The sequence below is a fragment of the Thunnus albacares genome, chromosome 3 (genome assembly GCF_914725855.1).
Source record: "Thunnus albacares chromosome 3, fThuAlb1.1, whole genome shotgun sequence".
Taxonomy (NCBI): Eukaryota; Metazoa; Chordata; class Actinopteri; order Scombriformes; family Scombridae; genus Thunnus; species Thunnus albacares.
Window position 1 is genome coordinate 11,602,514 of NC_058108.1, and position 25,315 is coordinate 11,627,828.

General features: G+C 41.3%; 2 protein-coding genes across 11 annotated transcripts in view; both read right to left on the bottom strand.

Annotated features, from left to right (window-relative positions):
* Positions 1 to 175: 175 nt before the first annotated feature.
* On the bottom strand, positions 176 to 10,019 carry LOC122979161. 3 transcript variants are annotated; one of them, XM_044346391.1, is made up of 7 exons: positions 9,853 to 10,019; positions 8,785 to 8,900; positions 7,665 to 8,689; positions 7,092 to 7,190; positions 5,070 to 5,559; positions 2,452 to 4,419; positions 176 to 1,049 (listed from the first exon to the last, which is right to left on the bottom strand). In XM_044346391.1, the coding sequence occupies exons 2-7, from the start codon at positions 8,885 to 8,887 to the stop codon at positions 703 to 705; spliced, it is 4,032 nt and encodes a 1,343-aa protein (XP_044202326.1). In that variant the 5' UTR covers positions 8,888 to 8,900; positions 9,853 to 10,019; the 3' UTR covers positions 176 to 702. The 3 variants fall into 3 exon arrangements, with proteins under 3 accessions (XP_044202326.1, XP_044202324.1, XP_044202325.1); XM_044346389.1 differs by having other exon boundaries at positions 2,452 to 4,440; positions 9,853 to 10,017; XM_044346390.1 differs by lacking the exon at positions 9,853 to 10,019 and adding an exon at positions 9,393 to 9,777 and having other exon boundaries at positions 2,452 to 4,440.
* Positions 10,020 to 10,151: 132 nt separating this feature from the next.
* ctnnd1 (catenin (cadherin-associated protein), delta 1) overlaps positions 10,152 to 25,315 on the bottom strand; it is a 28,587-nt gene continuing 13,423 nt past the window's right edge. For 6 of the 8 annotated variants that reach the window (XM_044346399.1, XM_044346393.1, XM_044346400.1 and 3 more), the window contains 15 exons: positions 25,076 to 25,147; positions 22,940 to 23,090; positions 21,783 to 21,984; positions 18,669 to 18,786; positions 18,367 to 18,523; positions 17,550 to 17,567; positions 17,161 to 17,226; positions 16,814 to 16,941; positions 16,341 to 16,491; positions 15,986 to 16,181; positions 15,660 to 15,853; positions 14,395 to 14,442; positions 14,128 to 14,210; positions 12,726 to 12,820; positions 10,152 to 12,312 (listed from right to left, as the gene is read on the bottom strand). In XM_044346399.1, the coding sequence (XP_044202334.1) occupies positions 12,761 to 12,820; positions 14,128 to 14,210; positions 14,395 to 14,442; positions 15,660 to 15,853; positions 15,986 to 16,181; positions 16,341 to 16,491; positions 16,814 to 16,941; positions 17,161 to 17,226; positions 17,550 to 17,567; positions 18,367 to 18,523; positions 18,669 to 18,786; positions 21,783 to 21,984; positions 22,940 to 23,090; positions 25,076 to 25,147 (1,644 nt within the window). In that variant the 3' untranslated portion in view covers positions 10,152 to 12,312; positions 12,726 to 12,760. The remainder of the gene's footprint in view (positions 12,313 to 12,725; positions 12,821 to 14,127; positions 14,211 to 14,394; positions 14,443 to 15,659; positions 15,854 to 15,985; positions 16,182 to 16,340; positions 16,492 to 16,813; positions 16,942 to 17,160; positions 17,227 to 17,549; positions 17,568 to 18,366; positions 18,524 to 18,668; positions 18,787 to 21,782; positions 21,985 to 22,939; positions 23,091 to 25,075; positions 25,148 to 25,315) is intronic. The other 2 variants (XM_044346395.1, XM_044346396.1) reach the window with 2 other exon arrangements.

Consider the following 25,315-nt stretch of genomic DNA (forward strand, 5'->3'; position numbering starts at 1 on the left):
AAAGCCACAATAATTAAGAAATCTACCCTCAATCCAAATACCTTTCAGCTTCTTGAAATACCCGTTTAACACGTTTGTTCTGTGAATAACTGGAAGTCTTGTTATCTGCATTCTGGTATGAGGTCAGGCGATAAGAGACATCCAGCTGAAACCTTCACAATCAAAAACACATGCATGAAAATAGACTGTTTTTTAATAAACCATAATTATGTTATTTACATTAAACACTGTGCAGACTCAAAATAAGATCTGTTTTCTGCAATAGTTGCAGTGCAGTAAAAGTGCTTTTTACCTTCATCAGTCTGACCAAATTTGACTGAAAATGTGAAATTAAAAAAAAGACAAATATAAATGATTGTAAACAAGTTTTTTTTTCTTCTTGTATCAATATTTCAGCATATTATCAATGCAAATTAAAACAGCCATTTGAAACTTGTATATGGAACTCAATTTACCAGTGTGCAGCCTGTGACTCTTGCATGCACACAGCTTATGATCGCCAGACACAGACTGATGGTTGAGTAACAGAAAAAGGAAATATATAAAAATCTATTATACATAGCTTCACATTGAAACAGACTTCATCTGACATCTCTGTGAACAGAAATAAAAGCAGAACCACACAGGGAACATTAGGACTGGCACACCCAAGTGCTAAACGAGTTACACAACATAATAAAAACTATGCACACATACAAAAGGCTACTCTGCCTCATCTCCAGTCACATCAATCTCGTTCACATCTTCCTCCTCTTCTTCATCTGGAGTTAGAGCCATGTTGTCGAGTCCATCCTCACACTCTCTGGTCTGAGGCACTTTGTCTGGGGAGTAAAGCAGAACGTCCACCTCCACTTCCTCCTCCTCTTGATTACAGCCTGAGTTCCAGCTGAACCCGCCAGACAGAGATGGACCAGTCCTCTCAGGGGTCTGGGGGTTCAAGTTGTGGTCCAAAGGCTTTTTGTCTTCTCGAGGCAGCTGGCTGTCAGAGGAACCGTCGTCGTTGGTGGCAGCCTGCATTATATCAGACACTCCTGTGCTACAGGGCAGTGCTGCAAAGAGAAAGGAGGTTGTGAACTGGAGTATCCAGTGTCATTGAGGTACATTGTTCATACAAAAGCATGTTGTTTTTGAGTTTTCAAAGGCTATTTTTAATCATCCCACAGGCCTTTCCATAAAGATATAGAGTAGCCAGCCAGTGGGAAAAATATGGCATTTAATTAGTTTCAAAACCCGCGTAGATAAAAACCAGCCGCGTGCACGTGATACGAGCGCAGAGAACAGTATCAGAGAGCAGAAAACCATCCTTGTGAGAAAGCATTTCTGCTTCATGTGCACAAATGCAGTCTCACGGGCACGGGCTGTGATGAGTGCTAGCTCGACTCTCCCTATGTGCTCGCAACTGCAACAAATTGACTTTTAAGACTCTGGAAGCGGGGATGGAATTGACAGTCCACTCCCTTGACTGGTCATTTTGAATATTGACCATGATGTTTGATTGGCTGTTAGATAGGCACGTTTGTCTATCATCATGTTTGCATTGCTTTGAAGCAGAGGAAAGTGGTCGTAAATGTACACACAGTAAATTGCAACTTGTTAATCAAAACTACTTTATTAGAACAATTAATATATATTACTAGTATTATATATAATAGTAGCTGGCTGGACTTAAATGAGTCGTCGGCTGTTTGGCTGGCAGCCGGCGTTTATGGAAAGTTCTGATCCCAAATTAAATTTCATTCACACCAGTTGTTTTGGGGGAGAGGCACAAGTTGCAGAGGCAAATTCTGGTCAATAGAATATCTGCCTGGTTCAATACAACTGGGGGCAAATCGGGAGGTATTTTTTTGTGATTTGGTTGAACTAAATCTCAGCTCACTAAGTCTAAACATGACGTCCTTTTTGGCCAAGCTAGCAGCATGGCTCTAAGGAATGGCAATGTCGGTCAGTTGGTCCACCACTTTGGTCAAGACTGACCTAACGACTATTGGATGGATTTCCATGACATTTGATAGAGTTTTCATGGTCCTCAAAGGATGAATCCTTATGACTTTACATGACAGTTTACATGATCCTAATTACAATATACTGTCTGTTAGCATGCTGGTGTTAGCATTTTATTATTCAAAGCAAGTGCAGCCACATGGAGCCGCTAGCATGACTTTAGACTCTTAATCGTCTTTTGAAGAGTTCATATGCTTTTATTTTAAAAACACTCAAAAGTGGCCCAACAGAATTCAAAGCACAATTCAAGCTTCACGCATCTTGCAGCATGTGATTCTTAGTACTGCCACCAGATGACGCCAAAGTTAAGTTTATAATCCTCAAATTAAACTCAAAATATTCAATGATTCAACATTCACTGTGATCACAGTAAATGGACTTTATAAGCTGCCCTGAACACAAGTCACATTCAGTAATCTACCATGAAGAAAAAATACACAATTTCAGTACCTTGATCCTGATTGTTCAGTGGCTGCTTGCTCTCAGCTCCTCCTTCAGCCGCCAGTTTGGCCACTTCTTCTTCACATACATCAAAGGGAAACACCGGATGGCACTCCTCACCAAACAAACTGGTCTCCCTACCAGCAGCGCTGTTTGTGTCATCTTCTTGTGATCTGTGATTCTCAGCTGTGGATTTCTTGGAAATTTGATTGTGATTTTTATCAACTGTGACATTGAAGATGACATGAGATTCTTCAATCTCACCCGTGCTCTCAGGGTGGATGACGTCTATGTCCATTTCTGTCTCCTTCCTTGATTCTTCTTCACAGTTGCTGGCTGTGTTATCACAAGCCTCCATTTTATCTTCTGTATTTCTTACAGTTTCATTTGTTTTATGGTTTTCTTTTGATTTCCTTGTTTTAGAGTGTTGACGTTTGATAAGCTTTTGAAATTCCTTCAAAGAGACCATCTGTTTTGGTGTCCCAACTTTTCTTACTGCTGGGATTTTGTCATTGTTATTCTCTGCCTCAGCAGTGCTCTCAGCACTAATGGTCTTCTTCAATGGGATTAACACCACTTCTGCACTTCTATTCCTCTTCCTTTTTTTACACTCTGTCTTTGTTTTTTCACTGTTTTCCAAACTCTCCTTTGGCAAATCTTTTTCAGTTTGCTGCTCATTTTCCCCATTGTGGCTCTTTTTTTCAATGATGGGAGGAACACTGTCTGGATGGGTGAGATCTTCAAGCTTGGTTTTCTTCCGTCTTTCACGTTTCGGCCCGAAGAGAGAGACTTGTTTAGTCACAATCGTAGCTCTACAGATCACAGGAACTGGGGAACTTTCTGTGCTTTTGTTACTTGGTGTCTCTTGAGCTTTTCTCAGAAAACCCCTTGTTCTGATCCGAGTTTGGTCAGTATTGACCAACTTTGTACACTCCTCCGGGCCTCTGGTTTTCTCTTTCAGTTTTTCTGTGATGGTTGACTGCTGGTTTGGTTTCCCTCCAAATTTGGATGGCTTGTTTGAAGAGCTGATGGCCACTTCTCTTTCATTTGCCAGCACATTGTTGCTTGACAAACTGACTGAACAAACGCTCAAGTTGATTTGATTCTTTGTTCCATCACTGACTTTCAAGTTTGGGTATGTCAAGAGAGAACCAACAGCATCTTGTGGATCACTGGGGCACTTTCTCTTCCTCCTTTTAGGTGTTACAGAATCAACTTTAGCGTCACACTGTTTACATTTTAAACTTTTCTTTGTTCTCCTGAGGTCAGATTTCAGTTCTGCAGCATTCTCAATGCCTGCAGATACCGTTTTTCTCTCTCCCACCTTGTTGTCAGCACCAGGTTCTGCACAGGTTCTTCCATGTTGTTGATTAAACTGCAGATGTTCCGGGCATTGCATTAACCAATGGGCGTGGTTTGTATCCTGCTTCAAAGATGTGCATTTATTTTCTCTCTCAGCAATAGCGCTGAGGGGAAACTGTAGTGATCCGGGGTTTTCTGTGAGCCAGGGTCGCCCATGTCGAGATGACTGTTGCTCAGTGTTGTTGCCATGGTTGATTGAGATGTTGAGGACAGGCTGATTTGCTGCTGAGGTATTTGCCTCCAATGGAGAGAGACACGGAGGAAGCCGCAAATCATCCATGCAAGATAAGCAAAAAGAATGCAAGGACAGTGTCTCATTTCCATTCGACACAGGTAAAAACTCTAAGATGTTCTGCTCCTCTTGTGAAGACGCCACCTGGGATGCTGGGTAACGTGGTTCCTGCCCAGTGGAGTAGAGAGCTGAGGCTATGACTGAGCTTGTTGTGAGTGCTTCAGGATATAGACTATTTTGACTTTTGGAAAGCAGCATTCCATCTGTTTGCCCCATGTAGGCAGACGAGTGATGCTGAGGAGAGCGTTGCTGCTGCTGCTGCTGGATTAGCAGAGCATCTGGTGGTACAGGTGAAAGGCTTGTGCAGCTGGGCTGGTTCTGAGCTGTAAAACAACAACAAACACCTGTACAACAGGTAGGAACATGATCATCAGTCTGTTTTGAATTAACAAAGCTGAGGTGGTTGTAGTTAGGGTAGTTGTTTTGGAGGATAGTGAAGGATTTAGATTTAGATTGTGGGCTGAGATTGAAGTCAGGCACAACTGAGACTGTTGGTGTGACAAAATATGAAGTGCTCATGGAGTGAAGGACTGGGAAGCAAGAGACAGAGAGAAAGAACATTTAAGGTATAAAGCCTGTGATCTATGTTTGCTTTAACACATGCTAACACTTCTAATGAGAGGGAGATTCTGAATTATTTTAACTGCACTGCTCACTGCTGAACATAGAAATGATGAAAAGAAGCGAGGGTACTTTTACTTTTTACCTCATCAACACGTTAAGAAAAATGGCTGCTTGTTCCATTTGCATTTGCTGTCTAGCATGAAAGTCACACTGTCATTAATGACATTAATTAATGCAAATAAGGCAATATCAAAGACAAAAGTCTATACATCTTGTTTGGGGAAAAATTAAAGATCAAAGTATGGTAAGTCTTCCCAGTAATGAATCTGAAGATGAACTGACGGACGATACAAATTGATACAATTTCTTTATATAATATTAGCATAAGAAAACAAATGTATCTAGATACCTGTATCTGTTGATGAATGGCCACTCTTTGTCCTTAAATCCTGGTAACATACACAGTCCTCTGCAGTGATGGCAGCGTGTATCTGACCTGCTTCATTCTCTGCAACTGGGACCTGGCAAATGGCTCCATTATGGGTCGGTGGGTTATGTGACTTCTTGCAGTCTTTCTCCATGTTGGGCAGGATGTTCAGGCCCATCATGATGTCCTCCAACAGCTTCTCTATCTGCTCATCAGACTCCTCTACAGGGCCCCGAGGCTGGGGGAGAGGGGCTGACAGGAGCTCTTCATTGTGGTTTGGGGTGACGTAGTCACTGGAGAGTGGCTGAGACTCAGATGAGGTGTTGGGGTGAGGTGGTGGTTTAGGGGAGTTGGTGGTAGCAGGCTGGGGAATCTGGGTCTCTGGTTTCTGAAGTGCGCACCGGTGGGTAATGCAGGGGGGAGGCTGGATGTTTGTGAGTTCTCTCTGTGGCCTTTTGTGGTTGGAGCCATCCTTTAGAAAGATAAATAAAAGGTCATGGGTTTTCTGTTGAGTTAAGTTAATAAATAATTCATAAGTACTAAATGTAAAATGTGAATTGCTACATAAAATAAAACTTATTCCTATACTATCAGACAGATTGGAAAGTCAGATAATAGTGTAGAAAATCAAACAACACACATGTTGTTGCCTCTAGATGTCACTCAAGATTTTACACTGACGTCACTCCTGCTGCAAGACACCAACAAGCAAGGCTCCTAATGATTGATTCCCCAATTTTTATATTCAAAATAAAAACTGATCATTAGAATAAAAAAAACAATCAGCCCTAGTTATACTTCACATTAAGAAGACATGTTTTTAGCTATTTAAGTTCATCTGTAAGAGAGAGATTCCTTTCTGCACATATTTGTGTTATCATTTTTACTAACTGTATTCACACATTTTATAATCTTCTATTAATGTCATTTTATTTACTAATAATGTGATGGCAATGCCTCCTAAGAATCATCAGCATTGTTGTGATGCAGCTGATCTATGGTGGAGTCTGGGTGCAGATGATGAAACAGACCGTCTGTCCATCAAGGCAGCAGCTCTGGCAGTCTGGAGCCAAGTGAGGATTTTACCTGACGATTGCATCATACTGCCTATCACTTCTCCCAGAGTACAGCACCTGAGCCTGAACAACTCACCAAAACTTCAGCCAGTCCACCTGCACCTCTCTCCACTGCACAGCCTCCTCCTCTGCCTACTCTACTCCCCCCAGAATCTGCATCACATCCACACGATAACATCCCATGGTTTTGGATCACAGAGTATGCCATGCAACAAATGTGGGCATCCAACACTTTCCTTTTGCCTCTCAATCTTTCTCCACACCATCCATGTGATATGTTTATTTTCTTTCACAGCACTTGCTTGTATTTGTAATGTAGTAATAAGCTTTCAGACCTACCAGCACCACAAGCTTTCATTACTAAAAATGATTTGTTTAAGAAAAACGCTGTTCTGTTTGAGAAGCATTTCATGAAAAAAGATTACACAAAATGATCTATGATGATGATCTATCACTTCAAAGACTTAAACTCAAGTTTAACTTTATCAACACTTCTGGAAAAGTGGGTCATGTTAGCCAATTAGCCACATGTATGATGAATGAGAGAGGTCTGCCACTTTGATCTGTGAGTTTTCAAAGTAATACGAGACAGCTGACAGAGCACCAAAGAGACCACATTAATTGTACCCAAACTGCAGGCTGTTTCCTGACGAAATGATGTGGTTAGACAAATACTGTACCGCTGACTGACATGGAAGCTAGTAAGACCCAGCTGTGTGGCTGTGTTTCCTGAAGTGATTTAGTTACATAGTCCACACATATGATGCTAAATACTGTGAAATAATAGCTTCTCATATTAATCTATAACTGCAGTGACAAAAGAAGACAAAGTGATTCTAATTGTGATTCTATTCCCACGTTAAAAACTCCAATCGAACCCAAGTGAATTGCGTGTTCGTATAAAAAATTTGCCATCATACTTATCTACCTGCATCAGGGAGGTGACAACTGACAACGTCTCATCTGTGTCTTGCATGCTCACCACCTCCCACATCTCTCCATTTGGCCTCCTCCTCCTCAGCTTCACCTGCACATGGGGGAAAAAATATGTTGAGGATGAGAAAACACAGGATAAAGAGGAGCGGGCTCCCTACACAGTTGTTACGACAGTCTGAGGACATCAACACATCATATTTGAGACGATTGTCATGAAACTTAATCCTCAAATTTTCATTTCCTTTTTTTTTTCCAGTTTGTGAAAAGTGGAACAGATAGAAATGTTCTTTACAGCCGTGACAGAGCTCAAGAAGCAATAGAGATAACCTCAAATTATTTGGTGACAGAGGGTGACTGACTCTAATCGATCAATAGCTTCATGCTCTCAAGAAAAACTAGGCGAGTGGAGTGAACATCACCTTACATGACACCAGAAATTCTGGTGTATTTTTACATCAATTTATAATGTTGCCTTATATAGTATAGCTTTAGGATTTATCTACAGACTTAACTATAGAAAAAATCCAATTTTGATTATTCATTAATTTCACAGATGAACTTTTACCTTGATAGAAATCTGCGTTGTCTCCATCATCTGCTGCAGCTGCTTCATATTAGTAAGGCTCTTCATCCCTGTATTGGCATTTGCACACCTCTTCTCTGTAGACTTTCCTTTCTCCTCTCCTAGCATCACTTCTCCTTCATCTCTTTTTTCAGACATCTGGTCATTTGTTTGTCCATCCTCCAATCCTGCCAATTCCTCAGCCAACACCTGTATGCTGTCCACAAACTCAGATGGCTGCTGGTAGGTGCTGTCTTCTTCAGGCGTCGGGGAGTTGGAGGCGTCATTGAGGGAAACAGGGAAAGTCAGGTTATTGGACACTTGTGAGATTGGAGTTGGATTTGTTATACTGTCAGATGACTGGTATGATGTAGACTCTCCATCGGTTGGTGCTCCATTCAGCATCCTGGGAATGAGTGGGGAAGAAGTGGAGCACAAATGTTTCTCAAGTGTGATGTTTTGGGATTGTAATAAGATAGAAAAATCTAAATTTTGAACGACAGAGGGTGCAGGCTCTGGGGTTGGAGGTTTAGTTTGGTTGGAGAGAGTGAGAGAACTGCCCACTGCTTTTTCACCAGCATTAACAGTCTGCGTGCCTGTCGATACACAACTTCTCTTTTCCGCTGAAGAATCTGTATCCCTCCTTTGAGCCATCTCGGCCTGAACTTGTGCATCCTGCATTTTTCTACTTTCAGCCCTCTGTCCGACTTCTTCTGCGTGAATGCAATATTTACTGCACCTCCCAAGACTCTGCCACCTCTCCTGCAGATCTTTATGTCCTTCAACAAGATCTGCCATCCCAAACTGGCGGGCTGCAGCCAGCACGTCATTCTGCTCGACGCTTCCTTTTACCTCCAGCTCCCCAGAGTACAGCAGACCAATCAGCTTTAACAGGATCTGGGGCTTCACAGCCTGGAGCTGGAGTCGGCGCTTTTGGCCAGATGGAGGAGACGGGATGGCTGACAGCTTCTGAGACAGGTAAGGGCTGAGAGCTGCGAGGACACAGCTGTGGGTTGGGACTGAGATACCTTGACAAGAAGAGAAGGGAGAAACCGGAGTTAATTTCTTCAGTTCAAACCTTTAAGTTTCATTTCATCCTGTTATCTCCTGTCCTGTGACTCACCCTCAGTTTGCAACAGGGTATCACAGAATTGGGTGCTGTTTTGTTGTCTCTGCAGCTCTCCAAGAAGCTGCATCTCATAACCTGGCAACCGGTACCTCTGCATGTCCACATGGGCACTGGGAGCAAGGGAGGGAGAGAAGAGGAGGTGAGAGGCTCAGATAAAGGAATATGTGCCTAAAATTATTATTAAAGATACAAATGTTCGCTTCTTTCTGGTCTTGTCATCTATGGGGATTTTTATATTTCAACCTATTTGATTTTTATCTCATGTTGTATCTTCATGTTTATAAAAGTGCCAATTAAAAGGGAAGAGAGTTTTTTTTTTTTATACAAAACAATTTTGCTTGAAACCCTTTTAAAATGTGAATTGTATGCTCTAAAAATCCAAGATTCAAAACAGACAGAAGAATACCTGGTACGTTTTGTACCACTGGTTGGCAGTTTGGCAGTTTTCAGTTTAACACCGACATGAATAATTTCGCTCGTCTCTATAGAAAATTACTTTAAATTCTTTTGGATTTTTACACCAACTTTTTTTTTTACATTTTAAATCCACGGAGCGGTTGTGACAGTATTTTAAAAAGTGGCGTGTACAAATGTGAACTCACTTTAAGACTCTGCAACAGCAGCGTAGCTTAGCATCATCTTAGCAGAGCTGTGTGCGGGTATCAGCACGTGGAGGAGAAATTAACGTTCAATGTCTGTCCGACATTTGACTTCTCAGGGTCATTTAAGTAATTTAACAACCTGCTTTCCCGCTTCCATTTGATGTTTTCGGCCTCTTTTAGCCGCTTGATACAGTAAGACTACCATACATTTCCTCCAGAAGGTCAAAGTGTTGAGATGAGTTAACATCTTCTGGACATTGTGGCTAATAGCTAGCTACATTATTAGCAGAAAAACACAATTCAATACATTTAATTAATTTGCAGCGTCCACCTATAACACATTAAACTACTTTGAAGTGTCACCGGATAAGTTAGTTAAACTCATAGTTAACGTAGTCTGTGCTGACTGCATAGATCGCAGCTTAGCATTAAAGTGGGAAACCTTAAAATGTACACTTACCGATATTTTGTTGTCGCTGTATAGGTGTTTTGGATGATTATCACTTATTTCGAAAATGTACTCTATCCCGAAATTAGTCACCTCACACGACACTTTTTAACACTTTCCCCTAACATAGTCGCACCGACACGCCCTGTTGTAAACTGATGGCGACACCTACTGGCCGCTGTGTGCAATGACACTGAGGTCACATCACAGCTGGACACCGCAACCAGCAGTGTTTATGTAAAGGGATTATTTCCATAAATAAACTGATTCATTATAAAATATACGCAAGAGGCAAAAGAAAAAAAAGGCTGTGCGAAATCATTTTCTTTTTTATTAAAAACAGTATTGCTAGTTACATTATTCATTCATAAATGAGAATGTGCAACTTTAAGAGCCAAGGCAAAGAGATTAAGGTGTAGTCCAGAATCAGATATTTCCATTAGTGTTCCAGTATCCAACCGTGTTTGTTGGATTTTTAGCTTTGTTTAGCTAACTTGTTTTGCATTTAATTAAGACATAAACTGAATGTTTTAATCAAACATAAAAACTGATTGCATATGCGTTCACCCAAAACACCCAAAACAATTAAACCCAAATCAATATAAAAAATACATAAAACCATTCAAATTAACAAATATTCTCTTGTATATATAGTTTAAATGTGCTTTTATTTTTTTCTCCGCTTTATCTAATAGCAAATTCTGGTCTATGCCTCCTTACAGAGATTTTCTACAAACAAACCCTTGCTCTCTTCTTTTAGTCAGTCCACTCTTGAAGGCAACTTTGTAAATGAGGCATCGTCTGTCATGTTTCAATTGGCATGGAAAACAAAGGAAAGGGAAAAAGAAAAAAAAAAGAAAAACACACATTATACCCCCCTAGTGCTTCTTTAATCATTCACTCAGTAAGTATCTACATCTCACTCGGCACTAAGAGTACGCAGTCTTCTACAGAACAAGCACTGCACTAAAGAAATGTGGGCAAAAACAGACAACACTGTACGCCCTCTCCCATGTGCTGTTCTGTAGTCTTTAAGCCAGGAAGGGTTTGTTAAGCAGTAAATTATACAAGAACTCGAAGTTTGTTTGTTTTTTACCTTATAAAAAACCAATCCCAATAACAAGAATCAAGTCTTACTTACAAACAAGTTCACATATTCAATTATCTAACAGAACAGAAAACTGCTGAGTTCCATATACAGTATTCCAACTAGTATCCGCTGAGAAAAAGACACCTTGATTTGTTACCTATGTCATGTTGGACACACCCATCAGACTTGTCCTGAATGAGCGAGGCACTCCAGCTAGCCCACACAGACACTAATAGAGACAGTCTTGTATGTACACATTCATAAGATCATCTGCAGATAAAAGGAAATGCACCCACTGAATCCTGTGATATCTCCAAAGAGTTACAAAGGTAAGGGGTTTACAGTTAACAGAAATATAATAGAAATATCACACAGACTACACTGGTGGAGAACCGTTCGTCTGCTCCATTTCTGTCTGTAAATCGTAGGATTATCCATGTAATGACCTCCACCCCTTTAAATCTATGGATCACAATCAAATACAGAAAATGCAGCATCTGCATGCATCTTGGCGATGGACTTTCACTGACACAAACTGCATACAGAAACAAAGCAGGTGACAGTTTTCAGTGTAACTGCTCTAAAAAGTGTGTGTGTGAGCAAAGTTCTTGCATTCAGTATTGGCAGTCGCAGCAGTAGCATTGTCATTTGGCACATGTACATTACTGTGGTACAGCACAAAGCAAGAAGAGGAACAAACACTACCAAAACAGAAGCAGATGCTTTACACATATCTCAATAGATCAATAAACATTGGTTCTCAGTGGTAGGAAATATTTTTTGTAGTATTTAACCATTAGAGAAAAAAATTACACATTCCCTCAATTTCTCCAAAACAGAGTGTAATAGGTATTAATGTAAAATTTCACCAAAGTGTCCTGTTCTGATCCCAACAGTTCCTTTTAATCAGTCTAAGTCTACGCTCCGACCTCCAGGAATTAGTCAGATGAAGCCACAGTCCCTGCTTTTTGTCAAAGACAGCATTAGTGTTTTCCGAGTCTTAGTGTTGTAAGGGGATGTAGTGTTGTAGGAGAAGCTTGTGGCCACGGTATCCGATTGAGTGGTTAGCATTTTGGAGTTCAGGGACATGCAGAGCCCAAAGTGGTCATAGTGTCACGTCCGGTTGTCCACAGGGAACGTAGAGCCACGTCAGTTTTCCATGTGGTTTCATTAGTTTGTCAGCTGCAAAGGAGGAATGTAACGGAAAGAGAGAGAGAGAGAGAAGGAAGAGAGAAACTGTAAAAGAGTAAAGAGGGACAGAAGAGAGAATGTAAAGGATGGAGTTTAGTCCCATCGGTAGTGTAGTGGTCCCCCATTGTCAGTTCAGCAAGGGCAGTAGGTGGGAGGAGGCTGTCGTCTTGTGATGCACACAATCAGTTTTTCTGCAAGAAAAGAGGAACAAGTGTGGGAATTGATCATGTGGAGCAGCTGATGCGAGGCGTTCATGCCTAGGCGGAAAGAATTGCACGTTTAAAATTCAGATTCACAGCAGAGGCTTTACAAACATTACAAAATACACATTAGTGGCTGCTGGCAACAAAGTCACCACATGTTAGACCAAACTGTGCAAAGAGGAGAAAATAAAAAAATCACATCTCAGGAGAATAAAAATCAATTTGACACTTTTCACCAGCAGGGGGAGCAAAAAAACAAACCAGTCCAAATACAGTACAATGGAAGCTCACTGACAACACTGGTCACTGTCAAACACACAAATAGTCACAGTTCTTAATACATAACTAAGACATTGGGCCATGCAGTGAGTTGAGAGGAGCAGCCGGTGGGACACACATACCATGCGCTGACATGCAGTGTGACTGTGGGTGTAGTCTAACCATCGTAAGAATCCATTAGAGGCAAAGAGGCCTGCCTCTCCCCATACATCCCTCCCTGAGAGAGAGAGACAAAAAGAAAGCGAGAAGGAGTGTGTGATAGATAAAAGAGCCAGAGAGAGGAAAAAAAGACCAAAGGAGACATACAGAGAGAGGGAGAGAGAGAGATACAAGACACACAGCGGGGAGGGAGTAAATAAAGAAATAAAGAGGGTTAAGTGTGAAAATCCAAAGAATGTGAGGAGACACAAAACATGAAAAAGAAAGAAGATCAGAAACACAAAGTTGGGAAAAGAGTAGAGGGAAATAAGAGCATCAGACACAGATGAGAAAAGAAAGAAGGGTTACAAAAGGTTAGTTTAATGTTAGGTCATGTGCCAGGGGGAAAAAGAACACCGGTGAGAAATTATGTGCAAGACAAAGATAAAACCCCAGAGCTTTAAAAAGACATGCATCAACATGCTGTCTGTGGGAGTGTGTGAGAGCATGTCCCTTCACACGGTTACTTTTTTAGCTGGAGGTGAGGATATCGGTCTGTGTACCATCCTGAAATCTGGAACCTCAAATGGTGTGCATGTTGCACAAGATTAACCAGATTCATTTTTACAATTATTTCCATCTTTTTACAAAGACTGTGTTGTGCAATCACTGTTCAATCAAATAAACATTATTCAGCTTCATGATGGCAGAAACTCAAGACTGACGTCTCCTGAACTCACTGGAATTATTTTGCAGACATGATGCTGCAGCAATACAGCTGTTGAAACATTTGTTTAGAGCTGCATCATTAGTTTTATTTTATTTTTAGATTGTTTTCAATTCATTTGGTCTATAAAACAACAGAAAACCGTGGAAAATGCGCATCATAATTTCCTTGAGCCCTAGAAGACGTCTTCAAATGTCTTGTTCTGTTTGACCAACAGTCCAAAACCTAAAGATATTTAATTTACTGTCATGTTAAGACAAGAAAAAGCACCAAATACATTTGAGAAACTGGATTAATTTGGTGGTTTTGCTTGGAAAATCAAACTCAAATGATGAATCAATTGTCAAAATAGTCTCAGATAAAATTTTCTGTCAAATGACTAATAAATTAATTGACTAATCACAGCAGCTCTACATTCGTAAAATGTGACAGCTGATAGTATATGCTGAAACTGACTAGTAGGCTCCCATTATATTTGCACACAGTGTTCTTTTTTTTGGTACATAATTGGCAAAACTTCCTTTGTCAGGCTGGCAAAAAATATTAGTCAAAGCCTGCACTGTTTAACAATTGTTCTTGAAAATGATGATCTTGTCTGTACGATCTATTATATATTTTTTGGAAAGTGTGTCTGTGTGTTGTATGTGGCCAGTGTTTACCTGTACTCCATCTTTGTCAGCAGGTTCAAGTGTGTTATCCAGAGTGTTCCTTCTCCCTCTCTGGTCCAGTGTGGAGTAGGCATCTGGAGAAGAGGAACATACGTTAAACCAGAAGTGTGTGTTTCTGCTATGCAAAGATCTCACAAATCTCACATAAAACTGCCTCATTGTTAAGTTCAATCTGCTACACATGCAAACATCATATCAGCCCAGTGTGATACTGGCCAGTTGTGTGTATGTGTATGTAGTTTCTGCTTTCACACTTGCCTGGTCCCAAGTCATTCATTGGAATCATTTCCCGGTCACCTTTGCCCCCTGTGTACAGACACACAAACACAACCAGCATCAACATCATAGTTCCTCTGAAACGTTAAAGGTTTCTGTTCAGTGTTCATAGCTGGAGCATGTCCTGCCAAAGATAGAGGTGTGTAGCTGTGTAGAGTGTTTTTTTAAGTGTTTCTACGTGTCAGACATGAGCTAGATAGTATTTGCAAATTTACAGTTTACATTGCTTTCATGTGTTACAGTATGTTTAAAATGTGTGCCAAAGAGCTTAAAAGATTTTTTGAGCATATTCATATAAATCATCTCTGTGATTAACAACCCTAGTTGAGATAATGTGTCTCAGTGTTATAAACTCCTGAATGTCTTGCACAACAAGCAGGTTGAAACAAACATGTAAGAATTCATTGCAGCTGTTTAATATCAGTTAGCAGTTAGGACTGCAAATCATACTTTTCTGAATATAAGACAGGGTTTTTTTCCTGGAAATACATTTGAAAAACTGGGATCATCTTATATTCAGGGTCAAGACTTTTAAATATCAATAAACATTCACAACAACAGATGGTGCCAAAAATCTGTAAAACTCCCTCCTGACTGAGGCAAGCCGCCGTCTCTCACAACTAGCCTACAGTGCCAGGGGGCCTGAGAGATGGAGAGACACAGTGACAGTCTTGAACAAAGTGGTTCAAAAGTAGGCCAAGCTAAACAACAACTGAGTAACAGTAACGTGTGTTGTCATCAACTCGACTACTTCACTGTCTCTCCTCTGCTCCACTGAGCTACATGTGTGCGTGGAGCGGCAGCCCCTCCCACAGTGAAACAGAGGAGAGGAGAGAAACTCGGCGTGACCATAAATGACAGCAAAACGCAGTAGAGAGCATCACACTGTGCTGATATGAAACGAGTGCACATAAATTAGGTAAATAACATATATAAACATAGCCCCTACTGCATCTTGCTGTCATTTATGGTCACGCTGACTCTCTCTCCTCTCCTCTGTTTCACCACGGGTGGGGCTGAGCGCTGTGTCTGTGTGTGTGTGTGTGTGTGTGTGTGTGTGTTCCACAGAGCAGAGCAGAGACAGTGAACCATGTCGAGTTTACGACATCTAACTTCACTTAAGTTACTGTAAGTGCAATAAAAGTTTTGCGAGTAAAAAGCAAATAAGAGTAATTTAATCCAAGTTCTAAGACTTTTTCCAAAAAGGAAACTTGAAAAAGGGTTGTGTTTCCCTTTTGCTTCCTGACCTTTGTCTATGAGCGGCAGAGTGCTGTCCTCATATCCTCCGTTGGCCCTGGTGTTGTTGCTGGGAGGGTTTAGGTTGACCATGAAGTCTGTCTTCTTCCAGCCGTCCTTCTCCAAAGTGCGCCGCAGCTCCTTGTAGCCCCACACTGTCTGCAGCACCAGGCCGGCCCCGCGCACTTCCCGCTCAGAACGATTACTGGTGATCCCAAAAAAAAAAAAGGCAGAGACAGAGAAAAGGAATTGAAAAAAGATAAGACTTCTAACGCATGGTCAAGTACTCAACACAGTAACACATCTCCACAAACCCCCCCCCCCACGCTACCCTTACCCGTCCTTGTTGATGAGCACCAGTCTCTCAATTCCCTGTGAGGCCCTGAGGGTTTTAGCTGCATCCAGACTGGAGCCCAGCACCTCATGGAGCGTGCTCAATACCGACACCACTGTCTCCTCTGACAATGCTCGCACTGGCTGACTCTGACCGCCGCCGGGCAGGTTGGCCACCAGGTGGGGCACCGCATGTTTACCTGACAACACACAAGTACAAGAGGAGCGGTTAAACATTAAAAAAACTAGGTCCTGATGCAATAACTAATAAAACATCTAGTTCTCCTCGGTTAAAACTTTCATTTTTAAATACTGCAGTTTGACTTTCTCAGACACACCCAGAGTGCTTTAAGTCTCACCTAGTAGATCTCTGTTGCGTGCATCAATAGCCAGGTTGCGGAGCGCTCCAGACATGGCTCGGACCACGCGGTCATTGCCATGGGCCAAAAGCTCAGTCATCATGGGGAGACCCTTCTCCATGCGCAGCAAGGCACGGATGTATCGGCCGTACTAAACAAAGACACACACATATTTTTAGTTGGTTTTTTTTGTTTGTTTGTTTGTTTTAAACAGAGCCACAATACCTCATCTTTGATAAAGTGAGATGTTAAAGGAGTTTCGGTTCACAAAGGGAAGTGTGTACAAATGCCATAGTCCATCCCTAAAACTGTACAAGACTTGATTGACTAATATTTAACTAGCTCTGTTTGGTCCTGTAGCACACTTGAAGAGATTCCCACAATCTGAGACAATAACTCTCCAATGTCCAACTGGTGTGTTTACTCAGCACAGGGAGTGTTGCTGCTGTGAAATGAAACAGGACGGTTCTTACAGTCCAGCCTCCGGCACAGAGGTTCTGAACAGCTCCAGCCGAGGCTTCCAACACAGTGGGGTTCTTGGACTCCTTTAGCAGAGAGGTGTAGATGCGGACCACCTCCGGCTGGTACAACAGCTCATAGCCTACAGGAAGGAGAGAAAGAGTGGGGTGGAGGGCAGGAGAAGTGTGGAGAAGCAAGTGGGAGTGATTGATGGGAAATAAGCAGAAGAGACAAAGGCAGGAGGAACACAGGGTTCAATATGGGTTGAGAAGGACAAATATAAAGTTTACAAACAGATGCATATTTTCCTTTCAGGGCAACATTATCAGATGTTGACTAAGCAGTTAGATCAAGTAATTACCTTTAGCAGGTGAGGTCCTCTTTGGAATGTCTATGATATCTGCAGTTGCATCCTCATCTTTCCTACCTGGAACCAAACATCAACATTACAGCCTTAGAAACACAGTCTGGCGTCAGCTATGACTCTAAATATGCTACATTTACTTTAGTGACCTACATCTACTGTTAGTTAATTTGTTGTAGTTTGGTTAGACACATACAAATCAAAAACTGAGATGCATGTTCTCTACTTCAGTTTCATTTTAACTCTTTCACAGTGAGAAGAAGGCATGCATGTTAGTACTAGGACAGTACTCTGATCTGTTAGCTCAGCTACTCTACAACATCTAGTACAACAACATGAACAAGCAGCGAAAGCAAAGTGCAGTCGTACAGAGGTAAAGAGCTTACCTTTAGAAAACCACTCATCTGTAGCCCAGCGCCACAAGGAGAAGAGAAGAAATGGAGGAGGGAGAGAGAAAGAAGGGGGCGTAGAGGGAGAAGAGAATGGCAGAACAGGAGGAAGAGAGAGCATTTAAGTAAGAGGAAAGCAGCCATAACTGAGGCACCCAGTTAACACCTGCTTACATCCCAACAGCACTGCTGCCCCCACACAGAATCAGCAATGTGACATGCCGGATATGAAGGCTAAATAAAGCCAATCACAAGACACACCAGCTCATGTGTCCATTTCATATACACACATCGTAACTGCTCTGTACACTATCAGTTTGGGAATTCAATGTTCTGATAAACTGATGCATTTTTGAGCAACACAAAAGTGAAAATGAGAATTACATACATACAATATGTTGATATTAAATGTGTAATATCAAGTGAGTTGAGATATATCTGACATATTCATATTAATGTTGACAGATGTTCATTGTCGCTGCAAAATTAGATAATAATAACAGAGGAAGCCACAAAGCAGTAGAAAGGGGTGTGTAGTTTAGAAAGAACAAATCAATACTCTCGGTGAAACACAAACAGAGCAGCTGCAGAGAGGATGAGCTTTCTCTCAGTTGGGGAAATTGTTAACATTCCTGTGCGAGCTAGGGGTTTTGTTTGTGTACGTGTGTGTGTGTGTATGTGTATGTGTGTGTGTGTGTGTGTGTGTGTGTTGTAGTATCGACTGAGACACTGTTGTCGACAGTGACATCACTTCAAATGTGCCTCCTACTGACTGAACAAATACAGTACATGTCTCTCTCTGTCTAACACAGACCTTTGCTCTTGCGGGAGCTGAAACAGCCGCCCTTCTGGCTGGACGGGGCGGGGCCCTGGTTGAGGGGTGCAGCCTCTTGGTAGCGCTCACAGTTGGGGATTTCACGATGCACATGATAGGACAAGTTCCTCAGCAGACACACACTGTTCTCTATCAACTGCAAAGACAGAGACATAAAGGAAGGGTGTAGAGAGGAAATGAAAGGGGGGGGAAGGAAGAATTGTTCAAACGCAAAGATTCAACCAAGGGTCAAGTCAATCCTTCAAAAGGTTTAATGTCAAACTGAGGAGAGTTCAACACACCTTGTTGTCGACATCTTTACAGTCAATCTGGGATTGGACGATATACATGAGCGAATCAACCAATCCCGTGCACTCCCTCAGCTTCCTCCTCGCCTCACTTCGCTCTGAACTCACATTTCTTCAGATGAGTGGAAAGTGGAGAAGAGGAGAAACAACAAGAATGTAAAACAAAACAAGGATTAACTGCATGAAAGGCTGGAGAAATAAATGAGGCAGTAAGAGAGGTTAGAGAGGAACGAGAGAGTCCATTTTCGCGACTACAAAAGGATTCCAGCACACAATGCTTGAACACACCCCCAAGAGTAGTTTGAATGAAACTCCTGTTAAATGTACTGGTTTACAAAGAGAGAACAGTTTGACAAGATCAAGTTACAACTCTGGACTACTTTTCTCAGTACTGTCTGACTGAATCAGACTTACAGATATAACAGAACTGCATTGGATGGAAACAAGTTATTTCTTCATTAACTGATGTGGGTGGATGCAAAGAAAGTACCACGAAGGAGAAAACTGATTACATTAATCTTTGGTCTTTTATGCTGGCTTGTTTTCCCAGTGACAGACACACCCTCTCACACAATGAGAGCAGGGGGCAGTGATTTCACTTCAGTACATAGTACAGGAAGTTTATTTACATGCTGTACTAGTCAAACATTTATAACGTAACATACAAATGAAATCAAATCAGGGCAGCAGCACAGAAAGGAGCCCTACTTCTCAAAAGAGAAGCTGTAGATTTTCTATATTTATAAAAGAGTGTCAGGTGTAGTCACTGGCGGTAAATCCTCTGTGTGCAGAAGGAAGAGGGAAATAAAAACCTGAACTCTTCATCAGAAAGGGAGCGCTCCAATCAGAGGACGATGGATTAATCAGTGTCAGAGCTTCGCCTTACTTACTCATTTTTGATGACGCAATAACAAACCAGGAAGGTTAACATAATCCTGTCATTTTACTTCTGGCTGCCATCTGCTTTTTGACTTCACACCTGACCTACTACATACTTAAGATATCACTCTTATTTATTCATTATTTATTATCCAATTGTACCACTAATATCACTTTTAAATGAGGGTCAACCATGGAGCTCACTGATATCTTAGGTATTTATGAGATGCAATGTTCCTACATCTTGCATAAAATATTGGAGAACATGGATAACACGGCTCATCAGGTCATGTGAGAAGGGTCCTACATGAGTCAGCCTCATCTTGTGGTAACAGAGCTAAATTATACATACTGTAGGTGTTAAATGAGGTCTAACACCTCCACTGAACTTCCACTTACACCCAGAGTGTACCTGAAACTTATACTTACATTTCATCTCCTAACTAAAAACTATTCAAACAAGGATTTCCCTCAGGTATTTATGTAAATGCCAACCCAGAGCATGTTTATCATACTGTTGTGTATGATTATAACATCTTTTAGATTATTCGTTTTCATGTTTTTTATTATAGAAAATGAGACACTCCCAGGGAAAATTGGTGCAATCTATGTGCTGCTTCAGCCATTCATATAAGTAGTGCAATTCATGCAGGCAATCTACATTACATTTTAAAATTTGGTGTGGATAATTAGTTAACATCTGCATGTTTATGTACTAAGAGTGGCCTCAACAAGTACTGTGTGCTGTGTAATGCTGTTACTTTTCTGGAAGGCCCCAGTCAAACATGAGCTTTTCTAAAAAATAAATAAAAGTCTAAATAAAATAATGAAAGTGTCCTAAACAGATTTTAACAGATGTTAAATCATTTTATCAGTATCTGTAAAAAAATGACAATATGTCAGTGTTTCCCCTATATTCATTCTGACGTTGCAGAATTATAAGTGCAGCTGATGTAATCAGCTCACTCGCACATTGCGCAATCATGATAACACCATATTTTACCATGGAATTGTTTTGAGTCATCCTCCCTCTCCTCATTCTTTAAAGCATATCTACATGAAAGGTACTGTTATAAGAGTAGCATGAGTAACCTGACCAGGCTCACTTAAGGTGCAGTGAACTTCAAGGTGGACCAGCTATTCTCATTTTAGTGTCAATCTCAGCTGCTCTTAAACAGAGAACAGAGAAATGTCTGACTTCTGAGTGTCTTCAGAGTTCTTGATCAGCGCCCCCCTCCCCCCCGCTGCCCCAAAGCAGTCAACTTCAACACTACCCAGACCGTTTCTGCAAGTCTCAAGTTATTCACACATACTTTTCTAGACCCACAAATGAACACTGTAATTAACCGTGTGGTCAAGGGGAATGCATAGATAACAGAGCCACAGGCCAGTACATACTGTTTACACTGTATAAGTCAATGCCCCACTGTCCTCTGCTCAGTCCCTCCCTGTAAACTGTCAAATTCCCTTCCTCAGCTTCTCCTGACCTCTCACAGTTACTGAGAGACTGCAGATCTCTTCAATCCAGCCAGAATTTGTCTTTAATGACTGATATTTAACCCTAAGGTATTTTAATGAGCACTATATAAAGTTAATAACACATCCTGTTTATATAAACAGAAAGTGTCTGGTTTACTGAGGAAGTAGTTTTATGAAATTATACTTTTACCACATTTATTAAAAATTCATATTACAGGAGGACAAACCACTAGTTTAACCTGCCATGTTTCAGAATCTCTGGGGAAGAGTAAAGGCTACAAGTGCACAAAGAGCAAAGATATTCCAAAAATAGAAAGTAATCAGAAGCAGCAATTGTGACATGTTTTCATCAGTTTAACTCATTATAAAAAGGTTTTTATCATCCTTTTCAAATGCATTGACATTTCTTGTAGAATGGGCAAGTTTATTGTGATCGAAGGTCACATTATTGTGACTTTTATCTTTTGGATTATTAGTGGAGTAAAAGGCTCCACATGAACGCAGCTTCTTTCCCTCTTCTCCAGTGAAAACACTACATGATGATTTCCTGCTTTTCTGCTCTGTTAACTTGTCATTAATCCCTTCCTCCCTCATACATCCAACAGCTCTGTCAGTCTGTTGTACTGGCATGTCTCCACTTTCTCCTCTTGTCTACATTAACCCTCCCTCCTTCCATTTCCTTCATATTATCAGGAGCAGTCAAACAGCTCCTGCCTCCATCCATCCATCCCTCCTTCCTTCTCTCCGTACCTCAGGCAGCCTGCTGTGTTGGTGAGGGCTGTCTCCCACTCAAGATGTCTGGGCTTGCAGTTTTCCTCCCCTCCTCCTCCTCCATTGCTCCCTCGCTCCCAGCCTGAATGTGGCACTATCACTTCGTCGGACAGGGCGTGCAGTGCGTGGTCCACGATCTCCATTTTCACAGAATCGTGAGACGACAGGTTCCACAGCGTTCCTGGAAAAGAAATATAGACTTTAAAATGTGCAAAAATGCCAAATTTAACAATGCAGTCTTAGACGCTTTCAAAACTGTCACTTAAATGAGAAAGTTCTATCTCCTGATATGTGGGGACACTGACAGCCAGCACTGAGTTTAAATTCAAAAACGGTAAATATAGTGTGTGTCCATGTATGACTGCTGTAAAACTCTGGATCTGTCCTGGCCATTTTCAAAACTTGTCCCGGCTTTGCTCAAACTGCTCAGATTTTTGACCTCAGATCACCTCTCCATGAGTGCCTCCTCAGGCCCTTCCTCCTCCAGTTAGAAAAGCTGTGCACCACTTTCAAATGTATCAGAAGTTCAAAAAGCCTAAATCTGCCAGATGGACTAATCAATAAGCATCATGTCTTCCAAATGAAAAGATTATGTATAACTTGAAAGGAAAGCCTGGAGAGTTTAAAAAGATTCGGGGTGGGTTTCAAACATTGCTAGAGACAGATTCCTCAACTCAGCACTCTTTTTATATTCAATGAGTATTGAATCAAACTGTCATGTGTGAGTCAGACATGCCCTTTTTTTATTCTACTCTTTTAATTAAACTGATATACAAGGGCTGTTATCTATTCACTCTCTGCAACTTTATAGTTTTATGTTTCTTTTTAAGTCTGTACTGTTTTTATTTATTCCTTTATCTTTGTATAGGTACATATCCTGAAGTTATTAGGGGTCAGACCTGAAGGGGTGGGTGGGTAATGGGGGGTGGCCTGTGGGGGGGGGAGAGGTGGATGGTGATGGGAGGGGATGATGTGACATCTATGTGATTATATCTTTGTACATCGTTGCATTAGCTCAAGGTTTTTTAAGTTCTAAAACCAATAAAAAATAATGTTGAAAGAAAAAAAAAGTTTAAAAAGCATTTCATAGTCAAAGTCATGTTCACACAGTTTGTGTGTTAGCATGTGCTTATAACCTGTGATAGTGTCAGTGAGGTCCTGGTCGCGGGTTTTCCTCAGCAGCCTGATGAGAGCTGGCACTCCGTCACAGTTCTTAATGGCAATCTTGTTGTCTGGATCTTTGCCATACGAGATGTTCTTTAGTGCTCCGCAGGCTGCATAGTGAACCTGTAACAGAGACACGATAACAGCTTAATGTGCTGTTAGTCATGAAAGACATTCACTTCAAGAGTTTTCACATACATGGATTTTGCACAGTAGTAGAAAACTGCGTCATGTCAGTGGAACTGTTAGATTGTACTACGCAAATGACATGGGTCTTGACAGTGTTACTCATGCAAGTAATTGCCGATGATTAATGGTAAATTAGTTGGCCACATTCCTTTACATTTTCACTATATGGCAAAGTTAATTCCAGCACAAGTTCATTTAACACAAACTTGGTTTATCTCATGACGAATATTTCTTGTCTCTGTTTGTTTGTATAGATCATTTCACAGACATTCATCTTGTGTCATTTCAAATTTGGTTTGCATGTGTTATGATACCAGATTCTTTTTCCTATTTTGTGTCTTAGGCCTGGGACACACAGCCTATCTCTACCTGAGCAGCGTGTGTGTGCTGCTGAACTGCTGCGGCTCGCACGCATACGGTGTCCACACAGACAGTGTTGCTGCTACTGCCAGCTCTATCTTTCTACACAGAGTTTGACTTTGATCATGGCCATCAATAATAGAATGTTTTCAAATCATTTCATTTTAATTTTCTTTTATATTTAGTTTAAAGAGAAAAAGATTAAGAAGCATGTGCTCAATTGTGAAAAATAACTAATAATATGAGAGGTGAAAGCAGCTTCCAACAGGCATGGTTGGGTCTGGTTGGTCTGTCAGCCACATACACTCCTCACACAGGACGGGGTTTTTTTATTGATCATATTGATTATTCCGCAAGTTAAACCCCTCCTGTCACTGCTCCAAACGTAGAAAATCCCTCCAAACGACACCAAGTTCCCCAAATGAGCCAAACACACTCCGACAAACAAACCTCCAAACTGTCAGGAGGGAAACTGACAACAAATAAGGAAAATAACAACACCAAATCTCCGTCTGGAAACAGGTGAAACAACAGGCAGGAGTCCTGATTTGAACTAATATCACAGAAAGTGAGCAGTAGTCGAGAAAAGAAGCTCCGTGTGTCACCGACTCTCCACACTGGAGTTCCCCACCATAGAGGCTCCCTGCCCCAGCATGCACCGCGCAGGCTGACCCGCAGTAGCGACACTTTATATTTTTTTCATGTCTGTGACATATTATACAGATATAGACATTGAAACTATAGTGAAAGGTGTAAAGTCATGTAAAAGTCATGTAATACGACTATTAACAGATCATTTTCACTGTCTATTTTTGCTGTGAACCACGCGTGTCACGCGAGTCGTGCGGCTCACGCGGGCTGTGTGGCTGCTCTAACCTGATAACATGGGCGCCAGAAATGAAAAGCAAGAGGTTCCACAACGCACACGCACTGCTCACGCAGGCTGTGTGTCCCAGGCCTCACCCTTTTCATATAACGTACCATACATACACACACAAAGCCGAAGTGTGTGGAGTCTTTGGAAAAACTTTTAAATGTTTGGAAGGATGCAGTCGCTGTCTGACCCATTTCTCCAGCCAGCAAGTCATCCGACACACACCAGACTTTAAACTTATCACTGACCGTAGAGCATGAAATGTAAAATTAAGACGCTTCTTTGCCTCGAGAGTGGAATGCATGATGTGGCTTGTCTGGTAATGCCCATACAAACATCAGCAAAAGTTTGCCACAGCTTCTGCTAAATGAAAGGGAATCATAGAAAAACCACAGAACGTTTTGGCCGAAACTATATTTAGCACAAATGTTGACCTACGAGATTTGACCAAGAACAGTCAAATACTGCAAGTGATGCTTACTGCTATTTCCCTTTCATTCAGTATTAGTGCTGGGCCTTAAGTTTACCTTGTCCTTATTCTTTACAGCTTGACTCATGCCAAAACAATATCTCTGTATTACAAAAGAAATACACTATATCCTTTAAGCCTCACTCTTTATCCTATCTATCCAACCATAACAAATTTCTAGGACATAAAGGACATGGAGAAAAACAGCAAACTGACCTCTTTGTTTGGGTTGTCAAGCATAGAGACCAGAGCTGGGATGCCTTTCAGACGACGCACCTCAGACTTCACCTGGAAGGCAAGAGGTTAGAAATAAGTGGTGATGTGGATGGGGGTCAAGTAAAGTCCAGTTTACTGTGTCAACCACTGTGTACTTGTATCAACATTAAATCAATCAATTCAGAAAGTAAAAGATGCTAAAAGATTTGTACAAACAAATTAAAATCAGACCATCAAGGA

Excerpts from the sequence above, each read along its gene's own strand:
- LOC122979161 (XM_044346389.1), bottom strand. The coding sequence starts at position 8,887 with ATGCAGAGGTACCGGTTGCCAGGTTATGAGATGCAGCTTCTTGGAGAG. Across the intron at positions 5,560-7,091 it reads TTGTCACCTCCCTGATGCAG|GATGGCTCCAACCACAAAAG; the intron begins GTAGATAAGTAT and ends ATCTTTCTAAAG. Across the intron at positions 1,050-2,451 it reads ACTGAACAATCAGGATCAAG|CACTGCCCTGTAGCACAGGA; the intron begins GTACTGAAATTG and ends TTCTCTTTGCAG.